The sequence below is a fragment of the Miscanthus floridulus genome, chromosome 10, assembly GCF_019320115.1.
Source record: "Miscanthus floridulus cultivar M001 chromosome 10, ASM1932011v1, whole genome shotgun sequence".
Taxonomy (NCBI): domain Eukaryota; kingdom Viridiplantae; phylum Streptophyta; class Magnoliopsida; order Poales; family Poaceae; genus Miscanthus; species Miscanthus floridulus.
This window is the reverse complement of record NC_089589.1, coordinates 75,454,307-75,468,372: the sequence shown is the minus strand read 5'-3', so window position 1 is coordinate 75,468,372 and position 14,066 is coordinate 75,454,307. Positions and strand designations below refer to the sequence as shown.

The following is a 14,066-nucleotide window of genomic DNA, read 5'->3' as shown; positions in this document are numbered from 1 at the left end:
AGAACACAATGAAAGAACGAAGAAGTCATTAACTCACGTCGACGCCATTATCCAAGAACGTTTCAGGGGTTGGTCGCTCGACTCCAACTCCGCCACGTTGGTAATTGGCCACTTTGATCCTCTGGTGGGGTCGGTCGAAGCGGGGCGGACTTGCTCCTTCAATCTCAGGGGCATGTCCTCCCCCACTGATCTTGGAGGCGCAACCTCTTTGGTTTGCACCGGGGCGTGCTGCGGAATCAGGGTCAAGTTGACAGCCCTATCTCGATCTGCTCATCCTCAAGCGCAAGCGCGCCCCATGGGATGTTGGGGTCAAACTCCTCTTCCTCCTCTTCCTCCTCGTCGCCGTCGCTCTCCTCCGAGCCTTGTTGACGTTTTCCATGTTGGAGCTTCGCTCGCTCCTTCTACGCCTTTGTCGCCCTCCTGGTCGCATCCTCTAGCTGTGGACGTTTGAACACATGGGTGAAGAGGCCGGGCTACAAATCCTGGTGCTTAGAATCTAAGAATAGAGGAGGGTTGACCAAGGAAAGAAACTCAAAGAAGGCTTACCAGTTCGATGAAACCTGCGTTTGGCCACATCGTGGGATGCCTCGGGACCGAGTACACTAGGGTGAGATCCACCGACGGATCCACTGAGCACTCCATCGACTCCTTGATGTGTTGTGCCATTTTACCAATGTTAAGGGCCTCACCGGCGACCATCACCATCCCTTTGGGCACAGAATCCAGTGTCATCTTCCATATTAGAAGAGTGCGTGCCATCAGCGACGCCAGCCTCCTAACATGGTACACCCCGACGATGCCGTCCCATGAAGACCGTGGCCCTTTAGAGTCACGATGGCTTTGAGGAGGTCACCGAGCCTCTTTTGTTCCTTCCCGATGGGCCCGTACCTCCACACGTCTGGCGCCTCCTCGATCAGGCGGCCAGTGAAGATCGGCAGGGGGGCAGCGACGGCGTTCCTCAGGTAGAACTAGAGCTTATGCCACCCCTTGTTGGACTTCGACAATGGGATGTACATGTACTCTGACGACCAGCTGCCTCGAAGATGGATGCTCGTGCATCCCATCAGCACCGCCAGGTCCGGCTTCTTCCTATCATTCCTCTTCTGCAGCTCGACGGTGAAGAAGTACTTTCATAGCTCGAAGTGGGCCTCAATCCCCAGATACCCCTCGCATAGCGCGACGAAGGCCAAGATGTACTAAATCCCATTGGGATTTAGATGCTGTAGCTCAATCCCATAGTAGTGCAGCAGCCCTCGAAGGAATCAGTGGGGAGGAGTCATGAGCCCACGCTTGTGGAAGGGGACGATGGAAATGATGTAGCCGCCGGGCAGCGATGGCTCATCCTCGCCACCAGGTACGATATACTCCATCGCCGTGGTCCTTGTGTGGAGAAGGCCTTTCTTAACTAGATGCTCCATGCGCGCGTGGAGAACATCGGCTGAGGCCACGGCTCCATTGAGGAACGGCGATGGCGATGCAGAAGATCCGGTAGTGACGTAGGGCTAGAGAGGGAGAGCTTGACTGGCGGCGGAGTGGAAATAGGGGAACGAAGGTCGGAACTTGAGAGCGAGAGGCAGAGAGATTGGAGGGGCAAGGATGCGGCTGCGCGTACGGAGGCTATGGAGAAACGGCTCTGTTTGTATGGTAAGGGCGGAATGGGCGAGGGGCGAACCGTCTGCCTAAATTAACACGCCCCATGCCTCGCCAGATCTATTTCCTTCAGGGGTCGTACCCTCATTATTTCATGCTGCATTAGTCACATCACTGCCTCGAGAGATGAGTGCATGCCTATCCAAATCTTCCCCGTGAAGGATCCACCGAGCGACAGTTCGCCTTCAAAGGCTATGGGTCACCGTAGGTAAGTAGGGCTATGGAGCTAAAAATGCTCCCGCAACCCATTAACGCCCAGGAGTTCGAAGGCTGGCCCACCAGTGGGTTCATGGCCGCTCCAGGGCACCCTAGAGTGATGGGAGGTTAAGGACAGGCCCGCTAGTGGCCAATACCCGCAGCGCACAAAGCGCCACGGGTGTCCTGACCCTCGTTTCGAGTCTTGGATGATGCATGGTCCATGGTTTTTTCCCGAAGAAAGGCATCGAGCCCTCGGACCGGTCGAACGGATCTAAGAACTATATGGACCGGCCACCAAGAATCTGAAGTTAGTCACTAGCTGACCTCAAACTGGGCCCCCGCGAAGGGGATGCCAGGGTTCCACTCGAACAAGCCTGTTAACAACTCACCAAGCACCGTGCTCCATCCAGCGAGGAAAGCACGGCATGGCTCAGCCCTCTGTTCTAGCGAATGGACGCATGAGGGACGACGATCACAAGATGAACTAACCCCCCAACTGAACCCCTGCTATGTGCGGGGGCTCGGGGGCTCGGCATCGCAAAGAGACCAAACGCGCTGTCGTAGACAAACGACGAGTCACCTCTTGTTGCGAAAACCATGAATGGAGTGATGCAAGAAACCAGGCGACTGGCCCCTAGAGGCTCAGGGGCTCGCCATCCTGCAAAGCAACAATAACAAATAGTACTCCCGTGCGCCCTCAAGCGATGGATCGCAAAAAGCCTTTGCATGAGTGTCTCACTCCCCAAAGGCTCGGGGGCTACACCCACCAGGTGCTCTAGCGCGCACCCGATCGAAAATGGATTACCAGCGCGTCTTCTCCTTAGGGGCTGGGCGCCCGTATCCACTTTGCCAGTCCCCCACATGTAGGCTAGGTGCCTAAATCCTACTCGGTTACCCTACACGGCATAATGGCCATACGAGCAACAAATCACAAAAAGCCTTTGTAGGAGTGTCTCACCCCTCTAAAGGCTCAGGGGCTACTGTCAGATACCTATACCCGGGTATCCAAGCCAAAGGATTAATGAGCGTCACATCGCCTCATCCGATGGTTAAGGACGCAACTGTGGCCTTGTCCGATCCCCAGGGGCCGGGCCACGTCTCGTCCAACTCCGAGGACGAGGTTTCCGCCTCGTTCGACCCCCAGGGGCCGGGCCACGCCTCGTCCAACTCCGAGGACGAGGTTTTCGCCTCGTCTGACCCCAAGGCATGGGCTCTGACTTGTCCGGTCCCACGGGGAGGGCTCCGCTTCGTCTGACCCCCGATGGTCGGATTCTGTCTCGTCCGGACCCCAGGATGAGATTTCCGCCTTGCCCGTTCCCTAGGGGTCGAATTTGCTACTAGACAAAAGCAGTGGCCTCAGGATGGGACCCGAACCGCTTCAACCACTACGGCATGGAGGCACGTCTCAGACGCGTCCTGATATGACTGGCGGTCGCATCAGGCCATGCTGAGAGACTCACATCGCCCACCGTGTCAATAGGGTGGCACTGTGCTGCCAACTCCCTGCCCGACCACCATCCAACGTTAGTCAACCGGTGTCAGTTGACTGGCACTGTACCGCCAGCACCCCGTATGGCCTCTGTCAGGGGACCCTTTGACCATTCCGTCCGCTCGGATGGGATGGAAGACAAGAACGACGCACGACGCCCGCACGCATGCTGCAGTGCCCAACAGGACCCCGGTACGACGCCGCTGCAACTACGATCTACAGGGTCAGCGGGACCCACGTGAAGAGGAGGACGGCACACCTCCGGGAGCCTTATTTCTCTTTCTTTTTTCCCTCTTCCCTTCCGTTGTAACCCCTGCTTTTCTTGGCCTATAAAAGGGAAAGCAGGGCGTCTCACTAAGGGGCATTGCACATCACACCATAAGAGCTCAATCGACTGATAGATCGAGCAGTAGAAGCATCGAGCAATCGAACCACAGAGACTTGGGAGCTCCTCCCTCTCTCGCCAGTTTATAACCCCCTACTACAAACTCAGTGCTACTAACACGAGTAGCCCAAAACTGGACATAGGGATATTCGGCCTGAACCAGTATAATCCTTATGTCCTCTTAGCACACCATCCGGGTCAGACGCGCAAAATACAAATTTACTAGTCGGTTGTGCGAAACGCCGACACATAGCTCCACCAATGACTTCATAACAGAGGCGGAACCATCCGTACAACTCAGGAGGGGCCAAGACCAAGATAACACATGGAGACAGCACATTCAATGTCTCTTTCACTTGAAAATAATTACAGATACAGTGATTGCAGCAAAGGTAAATAAAAGTTTTTTAGATGTTAGGGGGGCCTTGGCTCCTGCTAGCCACACCTAGTTCCGCCACTGCTGCATAAGCTGTCTTTTTTTTTGCTAAACACCTCTTTTTCAAAATAGCTCATGGGGTGAAGCTCTTTTTTATGCTCTCACAAAGGAATAGATAAAGATGAAGGTGAAAAAAAGTAGCTTTACATAGCTCTCTTCCTAATTTCTCTCTCAGCCATGCATGAAGCTATTGGTGAAGTGTTTTGCACAACAATTTTTCTAAAATAGCTCAGCTTATTTACTAAGAAAGCTGTTAAAAAATAGCTTCACTTTTGAAGTTGAGATGTGCTAAAAGATGCCTTAGTAATACACACGGCTTCACACTCGGAAGTGTTCCATGGGATAGGCCAGCGTGTACTGCGAGTTGGTATACTCCATTTGCGATGTCGTTACAAGGAATTCATCATTTCATCATTGTTATTTGTGTCCGGTTTTCCAAATGCCGTGGATAAAACGCTGCGCGGGGTCTTTTTGTGTAAAGGTAAATCACGTACGACTGTACACACTTGGCATCGTGGACTCCTGAATCTATATATTCATACTCGTACCTAGTCATCATCGTCGTCATCGTCGCACCAGGTAGGAATCCTTTGATGTCCAGAAATCCCTACCAAAATTGTAGAATTCTGCTAATATTTTTAAGTAGTAATAAAACAGTATCATTAGGCATAGCACAAGGAAATCTCACCAGGAGACATTTAGTAAGGAAAATTTATACTAAATTTTAAATGCCAAAACACTAGGAGAAGCCCACGTCAATGACACAAATCTAAAATTATGGTTGTGAATGGCGACGACAAGATCGTCCATCCTCGTTCTCGCGACGATCTGCTTCCTCCTCGCCGCTCCTCCGGCCTACTCCGAACGCCGAGGCTTCTTCCGTGCCACCATGACCCGCAACCAACCGGCCATCAACCTAACGCGGGCCGCGCACAAGTCTCGCCAACGGCTGTCCATCCTCGCCCCCCGGCTGCTTGACGCAGCAGCCTCAGGGTCAGGGAGCGCGCAGACGCCGCTGCAGATGGACAGCAGCGGCGGCGCATACGACATGACCTTCTCCATGGGCACGCCGCCGCAGAAGCTGTCGGTCCTCGCCGACACCGGCAGCGACCTCATCTGGGCTAAGTGCGGCGCGTGCAAGCGGTGCGCGCCGCAGGGCTCCCCTTCCTACTACCCAAACAAGTCGTCGTCTTTCTCCAAGCTGCCGTGCTCCAGCGGCCTCTGCCGTACGCTGGAGTCCCAGTCGCTGGCGACGTGCGGCGGTGCCGGCGCCAGCGCCAGCGCCAGCGGCGCGGCGTGCGACTACAAGTACTCGTACGGCCTCGCCAGTGACCCGCACCACTACACGCAGGGTTACATGGCGAGCGAGACCTTCACGCTCGGCGGCGACGCCGTGCGAGGCATCGGCTTCGGCTGCACGACCATGTCGGAGGGCTGGTACGGCTCCGGCTCCGGCCTCGTCGGGCTCGGCCGCGGGAAGCTGTCCCTCGTCAGGCAGCTCAAGGTCGGCGCCTTCTCCTACTCCCTCACCAGCGACACCACCAAGTCGAGCCCTCTCTTGTTCGGCGCCGCCGGCGACCTGATGACCGGCGCCGGCGTCCAGTCCACGCCGCTCCTCAAGACGTCCACCTACTACACCGTGAACCTGACTAGTATCTCCATCGGCGCCGCGACGACGCCCGGGACTGGGAGACACGGCATCATCTTCGACTCCGGCACCACGCTGACGTTCCTGGCGGAGCCGGCGTACACGCTCGCCAAGGTGGCGCTCCTGTCGCAGGCGACGAACCTCACGAGTGTTCCGGGCACGGATGGGTACGAGGTCTGCTTCCAGACGTCCGGCGCTGTGTTCCCGTCCATGGTGCTGCACTTCGACGGCGGCGACATGGCCCTCAGGACGGAGAACTACTTCAGGGCGGTGGACGACAGCGTGAGCTGCTGGATCGTGCAGAGCTCGCCCAGCCACACGTCCATTGTCGGCAACATCATCCAGATGGACTACCACATCCGATACGACCTGGACAAATCGGTGCTGTCCTTCCAGGCGGCCAACTGCGAGACTTTCTGAAGAATTGAGGGGTCGAATGAACATACACATCTGCTCGTCCTTCCATATTTTGATGGTTACGTTCATGTTGTATCACATGTCACACTACTGGAGACGGCCTCTTTGCCGAGGGCCTGAGGCCCTCGGCAATGGCCCATTAACCTTCGGCAAAGACTTTGCTGAGGGCGGCCCTCGACAAAGAACTCTCGGGAAATTTTGAGTCGGCGATGAGGGTCTTTGCCGAGGGTTTTTGCCGAGGGCTCTTTATCGGGCACTCGGCAAAGCCTTTGCCGAGGGCCGGAGCAAAGAAAAGCAGGCGTCACGGCGCCGGCGCCTGGGACCCTCGGCAAAGAATTATTCTTTTTTTAAAAAAAAATCTTTGCCGAGGGCCTCCAACCATGGCCCTCGGCAAAGAAATGTGCAGAATTTTTCCAAAAAATCTTCGCCGAGGGCAATAGGACGTCCCTCGGCAAAGAATTATTCTTTTTTTTTGAAATACCTTTGCCGAAGGCTTCCACGCACTACCGGAGACTGGCTCTTTGCCGAGTGCCAGGTGTTTTGCCGAGTGTTGTTTTTCGGGCACTCGGCAAAGACTCCTTTGCCGAGTGTTTTTTTTGACACTCGGTAAAGAGGCTTTTTGCCGAGTGTTTTTTTTTTGACACTCGGCAAAGAACTTCTTTGCCGAGTGTTATTTTTTTGACAATCGGCAAAGAAAATTTCAAAGCACATTTTGAAGCAGTAAATTAATTCAAATGAAAAAGTTTTTAACTACAAAGTTGTATAACTCATCAAGATGTACAATGTTTGTTTTGGTCTTTTCTTCATACGACAAAGTGAAAATAAATTTGTTCACAAATCTAACATATCTCTCTTGTAGTTTATGAAACTACAAGAGAGATATATAAGATTTGTGAACAATGTTAGAACGACCATGTCGGATGAATAGATGACCAAACAACCAAAATAAACTTTGTAGATCTCGAAAAGTTATGAAACTTTGTAATTGGCAACTTTTTGATTTGAAAACATCTTGTCATGTAAAACTGCGTTTGAATTTCAAAATTTTAAAATTCGAACTTTTCAAACGACCTCGGATGAAAAAACAACCAAAATAAACTCTGTAGATCTTGAAAAGTTATGAAACATTGTAGTTGACAACTTTTTGATTTGAAAACATCTTGTCATGCAAAACTGTGTTTGAATTTCAAAATTTTAAAATTTAAATTTTGTAAATGACCTCGGATGGAAAAACTTCCTAAACTAAAAGTGTAGATCTCGAAAAGTTATGAAACTTTGTAGTTGACAACTTTTTGATTTGAAAACATCTTGTCATGCAAAACTGTGTTTGAGTTTCAAAATTTTAAAATTCAAATTTTGTAAACGACCTTGGATGGAAAAACTTCCTAAACTAAAAGTGTAGATCTCGAAAAGTTATGAAACTTTGTAGTTTACAACTTTTTTATTTGAATTTGTTTAGGGCCTCAAACATGCAATTTACACTCGGTTTAGTATAATATATTGGGAACTAAAACGGAATCCAGACACAAGTGAGAGTCAGCCGCGTAGCTATGAAATTCACGCGAAAAATGTCGTAGATGGGTGGGCGCTGGCCGGTGGGGGCCTCCATCGATAAAAAAAATTCCATCTTTTTTTTGGTAAAAATTCCCATTTTTTCGGGTTTTTTTCGGTTTCAACTTTGCCGAGTGTCGGGCACTCGGCAAAGTTGGCTTTGCCGTCACTGTTTTTGGCGAGTGCTGTTCGCCGAGTGTTACACTCGGCGAACCATTTGCCGAGTGTTTTATGTCTTTTGCCGAGTGTTTCGGGCACTCGGCAAACTCAAGGAGTCCGGTAGTGACGCAGGCCCTCGGCAAAGAAATTTTTTTTAAAAGTCTTTGCCGAGGGCCTCCAACCATGGCCCTCGGCAAAGAAATATTGCAGAAAATTTTATTTTTTTTAAAAAAAATCTTTGCCGAGGGCAATGGGACGGCCCTCGGCAAAGGACCCTTCTTTGCCGAGGGCCTTGGTCATTGCCCTCGGCAAAGAGGCAGAAATTTAAATTTTTTTTATTTTTTGCATTCCATCGACACAAGCATTTCATATATATACATATATATATCAGCCATCACATATATATCACACATAACTCATTTTCTCACAATATATCACAACCATAATTGTGAACCACAAATCACAATATATTACAACGACAAGTCACATGTTCATCATCATTCACATGTTTATTACGATAAGTTCATGAAATCCAAGCACAAGTCAGAACCATAAACCACAAATATTACAATAAAGTACAACCATATCACCTAGCACTAGTCCTCATCAAGGTAGCCTCTGAGACGGTGGTGATGGAAAGGCAGGATCAGCCGGTGACGCACTACTGGGATGATTGGAACCCGCGGACGGAGGCTGCACAAAGGAGCAGAGATTGCATGTGTGAGTAATCTGGGAAAATAGTTTTGGAACTTAGAGATTGCATCTAGTAATCTAGGAATACAAAAAGATTACTCAATTGAAAATTTCGGCAGCACCTTCCCTGCACGGGGAGATTTCCAAAACCTGCAAGAAAAAATGGCACGAATGCCGACATCCACAATGGCACGAACGCCAACATCCACAACGGCACGAAGGCCGACATACATGCAAAGCACAAGCGAAAAGTGAACTTTCATACTTACAGGAGTAGGAGGTGGAGGAGCTGAAAACTACACAGGTACACCCGATGCTTGCCCAAGACTTTGCATGATCACCATCATCTCCGCCATCTGCTTCTGCGCGGCCTCGAATGCGACCTGCTGGGCCTGCAGCTATGCGGTCAGTTCCACGTTCTGCTCTTGACTTTGCCTTTTTGTTTCTTCCAGCTCGGCCTGCAATATTTCACTCCAATGTATCAGTAATGCAAATCTAATTTAGGTGTGTAAATATCAATGTACGACGAGTAAAACAGGAATTACCTGTGTAGTAAAATAGGAGTGCCTGGACCTGCTGCAGTGCTGGAGAAGGCCGTGAGCGTATGGGCTAGCTGGAGCTCGTGCTCCGTGCTCGGATAGCGTCAAGGGAGGGAAGAGTGGTGGAGTCGATGGCGTCGTCTGCAATCCATAGCCGCCCGTGCTTCTTGCCTCCTCCGAGCCTCATGATTGTCTCTGCATCAATGGGCTTAGTGCGCACATTGTAATCTTCCCATTAGATCTCCCTTACCGAGGATGTGTACTCTTGGACTTTAGTGTACACGTTCGGGTCGGAGTACACCTAGGGCGGGGCAGCCGGATCGAAGGAGACAGAGGACAACACCCTGTCCATGTGGGACATAGCCCACGCAGAGAACTCCGAGACCTCCTCACCCAGGTGCTTAGCCTCCTACGAGAAAGACAGGAAGATGGTGAGAAATCAAGCAGAATTGAGCATCAAAATAAATGAAAGAAATCACTTACGTATGCTTGTTTGTATCTAGGGAGGCTACGGCTGCCTTGATGGTGAGTTAGACCTTGCCTCATCAGACGCTGTTCCCGCTGCCTCTCGTGCATGTCAACAAAGTCCTGTGATAACCACTTGTCCACGATCATGGCCCAGCACTCGGGATACGATCAGCACCACTAGGGAATCATCTACAAGTCATCGAGCATTTTACATATAAGAAGATGAAATTGAACCTACTTAATATCAAAACGAATCATTATAAATGTTATTCGCCTACCTCAAGGTACTGGTCCCGGATCAGCGTAATCAGTCTTGCTTGAGGCTTGGGGAGGGACTGCTTAAGTACCAACCTATAGTAGTCTATGTGGGCTTGGACGCGCCCATGGTGGTGCATCTCGGTGACGTACTTCCTACAAGCTACGACAGCTGCTCGATCTGCCTGGGCCTCAAGTCCTTCTTCGGCCTTGAAATATTTCTACATACAAAACCGATGTATCCATTCATTATTTCAATAAAACATTTAACCAATGAATGAGATGTATTAAGCAATGTTGTGCGAGAGAAACTTACCCAAAACTTCGCCAATACCCACTCCTGCTTATTGCGGTAAGTGTCATCCGTGACCAGCGCGTACCTATCCCAGTTGGAGGCCGGCTCCCGCACCACCGGCTCTTCGGACAGTTGCACAATGCCGGGGTACCATTTCCTGCACAAACCACCAAGGATGCTCGCGGGGGTGCATGCTAGAGTATCTGACAAAACCAACCAGGCCCTACACAAGTGATTAAGAAAATTTATCAGTTTCTCTTATGATTTCCAACATATCTTATGAAGTAGTTGTGATAACATCTATAGTTACTTACCTCTTTGCCATAGGCCGAATCACTAGGCGGTTGTGAGGAAGCGGAACCGGAGGGAGGCTCGCAGGACCTCGCTCGTAGGGAGTCCGGGTAGCGGTACCCCCTTCGTCACCCTCAAGCCCCTCACCTCCCTCACCCTTGAGCGCCTTGCCTCCCTCGCCCTCGAGCGCCTCGCCTCCCTCGCCCATCTATTGACCCCTCTCATCCTCCGACGAGGACATGGCCATGGCCGTGGCCATCACGTGCTCCTCCTCTAGCACCTCATCACGTGGCGAGGGAGGAGACCGCTGCCTCCTGCGGCTGCTACCCCTGGTCCTCCTCTCGTTACCTCCTACGGATGCTGCCCCGGATGACGACCCCTCACCTCAAAGGAGAGGGCGGTCTCTCCCATAAACCGAGGGCGTGTCATGGCGTGGACGTCTGCTCGCCGTCTTTGTTCAATCACCTGCAATCACAAAGAATGAACAAGACTAATTAGTACATATATTAGAAATAGATTCAAAATATATAAACAAAACACAAATTTAAAAAATATAGTATTACATGTATTAGGAATAATCTTCATGATTGGGATCATAGGTCTCATCATCACTGTCAAAATTGTCCAAATGGACAACACTATCCGAAGGTTCTATGTTGTCATCGTAGTCATTGCCTAGAAGTAATCGCTCAAGCATTGCTATGTCCTTGGCATTTACCACCACATCTCCATCGACCTCGCCATCAACCATTTCGTTGTCTACTTCCATTTCGATTGCTTCGGGTAAGACTATCTCAAACGTGCCTAGTAGCCCATCTTCTTGATAGAACTGTCCATCATATGTGTTTGCGTTGAAGTTGTAATCATCATCGTTTGGGGCAAGTAGTTTACCATGTGGAGATACATGGTGCACAATAGCCCAACCCTTAAGATCCTCTTTGTCTTGGTTGGCGTATCGAGTATAATACACCTGCACGGCCTGTTGAGCCACAATGTAGACATCTTTTCTAGGATAGATGGAATCTTCTCGAATCTCGACTAGCCCAAGATGAGGGGTTCGTCTCGTTGATCGAGGATTAAACTAGTGGCATTTGAACATGATAGGTTTAAGAGGTTTGTCTCCATGAAATGAGAGTTCATAGATTTCCTCAACTCTACCATGATAGTCGAGGCCATCAATGCCGGGCGTACAAACTTCGCTATTTGTGGTTTTTCGTTTGGGCCGAATCTGCTCGTAACTTGTTGTGTGGAAGCGATATCCATTCATGTCATAGCCGATAAATGACTTCACCCTAACGTCATAGCCGTTTGCAACCTGTTTCAACTCATCACTCGTGGACGAACCGGTCTGGGCCTTCAAGGTGAAGCATGATAGATTGTTATATTAATCAAACGTATGATCACCTTGGACGATCGAACGTACAAGCTAAATTGGACATTACCTTTTGTTTGAACCAAGAAATGAAATCAGGTCTCCCCGCTCCCGCACCCCACAAAACAAGGGTGTCTTGTTCATGCGAGGTAGGATCCCTTGATTGATGCCAGAATTCACGAACAAATTCCCTGTCCGAACGAGAATCCAATGGGGTTGGATGTAGAATAGTGACGGCGTATTGAAACAAGTTCATTGAGAACTTACTTGATGAATGGCTGCACCTCAATAAGGTTATTCAACACATATAGCATGATACTGCGCCACTCTTCATTTCCCAATAGCTTCGGGGTTGATCCACTTGCGTTGCCGAGTTGGCCTTGGAAAAGGCTGAGGGTCGATTCATTTTCGCCAGCATTGTAACGAGAAAGTGGATTATGATTGCTAGGAAGGTTCAGCTTGTAGTATTGCGTTGTGAAGTTTGCCACCTCCTCCTGATGGCATGCCTCTGCAATGGAAGCCTCAATTCTGGCTTTATTTGTATATTTTTGCGAAGAGTCTTTAGACATCTCTCGATTGGATAGCACCAACGGGCCTGCACGGGCCCCCCAAACGTGCCTCGGACGGGAGGTGCACAATCAGATACTGCATTGGCAAGAAGAAGCCAGGTGGAAAGATCTTCTCCAGCTTACAGAGCAACACATGTGCCGCTTTTTCCAAGTCCTGAGCGACGGTCCGAGATATCTCCTTGGCACAAAGCTGGCGAAAGAAAAAGCTCAACTCTACCAGCACTAGCCAAACATGCTTAGGGACATAGCCTTGGACCATCGCTAGAAGAAGCCGCTCAATCCATATGTGGTAGTCATGACTCTTCATCTCGTTGACTCGCAGAGTGCCTAAGTTCACTCCCCTGCTAAGATTCGCTGCATATCCATCTGGGAACATTAACGTCTAGATCCATTTTAGTACTTCCCTCCTTTGATCGATTTGTAAGATGAAATTGACCTTAGGCCTTTTCCAGTTCTTGTTTCGGCCACTAGGAGGCTGCATCGCTTGATTTGGTCTATCGCACAACGTTGCTAGGTCCACTCTAGCCTTAACATTGTCCTTAGACTTGTTAGTGTCCATGAGAGTTCCCCAAAGTGCCTCGGCGATATTCTTTTCAGTGTGCATTACATCAATATTATGTGGCAGAAGAAGGTCATCGAAATAGGGGAGCCTCGTCAAGCCGGACTTATGAGTCCACATATGTTCCTCACCATATCCCACAAAACCACCTTCTTCATTGGGCACGAGAGCATCTATTTGAGCACAAACCTCGGCACCAGTCCTCAAGTGTGGTTTAGGGTCTATTACTTTGACACCTTTCATAAAGCTCTTGATGTCTTCTCTGAATTCATGGTCTAGAGGGAGGAACTGACGATGCTGGTCGAACGACAAATACTTGCCACCCTTCTTCAACCAAATGAACCTCACAGCTTCCTTGCATATTGGGCATGGGAACTTCCTATGAACACACCAGGCGGCAAATAACCCATATGCCAGGAAGTCATGCAGGGAGTAGTGGTACCAAATGTGCATTTTGAAGCTTGTCTTTGTAGCTTGGTCGTATGTCCATACCCCCTTCTCCCAAGCGTGGATCAATTCATCAATCACAGGCTCCATGAACACACCCATATTACTCCCCGGGTGTCCAGGAATTATCAACGACAAGAATACGTTATGCCGTTGAAAGGAGATGCCGGGAGGGAGATTGAGGGGGATAACAAAAATGGGCCAGCATGTGTATGGGACAGCCATCATTCCATAAGGATTGAACCAATCTGTTGCCAGCGCGACACGTACATTATGGGCCTCAGCTGCTTTGTCACGATGTTTGTCATTGAAGTACGTCCATGCTTCAGCATCAGATGGATGTACCATCTTCCCAGGATTGTACCGTTTGCCATCTTTGTGCCATGTCATCTGTTTCGCGGATTCCTCGATCATTGAAAGTGCATCTAGCCCTTTAGTGGGTTTTGGATGATTGAATGACAACGTGATTAAAGGACTAACCCGTTTGCTAAGTGTGAACAGGTAATAGGTTATCTCATAGGTACTTAATGAAAGCCAAAATGACGTGTTGTTGTATAAACAATCTAGTTCAAGCACAAGACAACAATGCAAATGGAATTCATGTGAAGGCTTATTTCTTGTGGGATTTCCATGTACTATGTGAAA

The 14,066-nt window shown here is 49.7% G+C and overlaps 1 protein-coding gene across 1 annotated transcript; it reads left to right on the top strand.

The window, feature by feature from the left end:
- Positions 1-4,945: 4,945 nt before the first annotated feature.
- Positions 4,946-6,226, top strand: LOC136488880 (aspartic proteinase nepenthesin-1-like). The gene has a single exon (XM_066485666.1). It carries the CDS (start codon positions 4,946-4,948, stop codon positions 6,224-6,226), a length of 1,281 nt encoding a protein of 426 aa, XP_066341763.1.
- Positions 6,227-14,066: the final 7,840 nt, after the last annotated feature.

Coding starts and splice junctions, on each gene's coding strand:
- LOC136488880 (XM_066485666.1), top strand. CDS start 4,946: ATGGCGACGACAAGATCGTCCATCCTCGTTCTCGCGACGATCTGCTTC.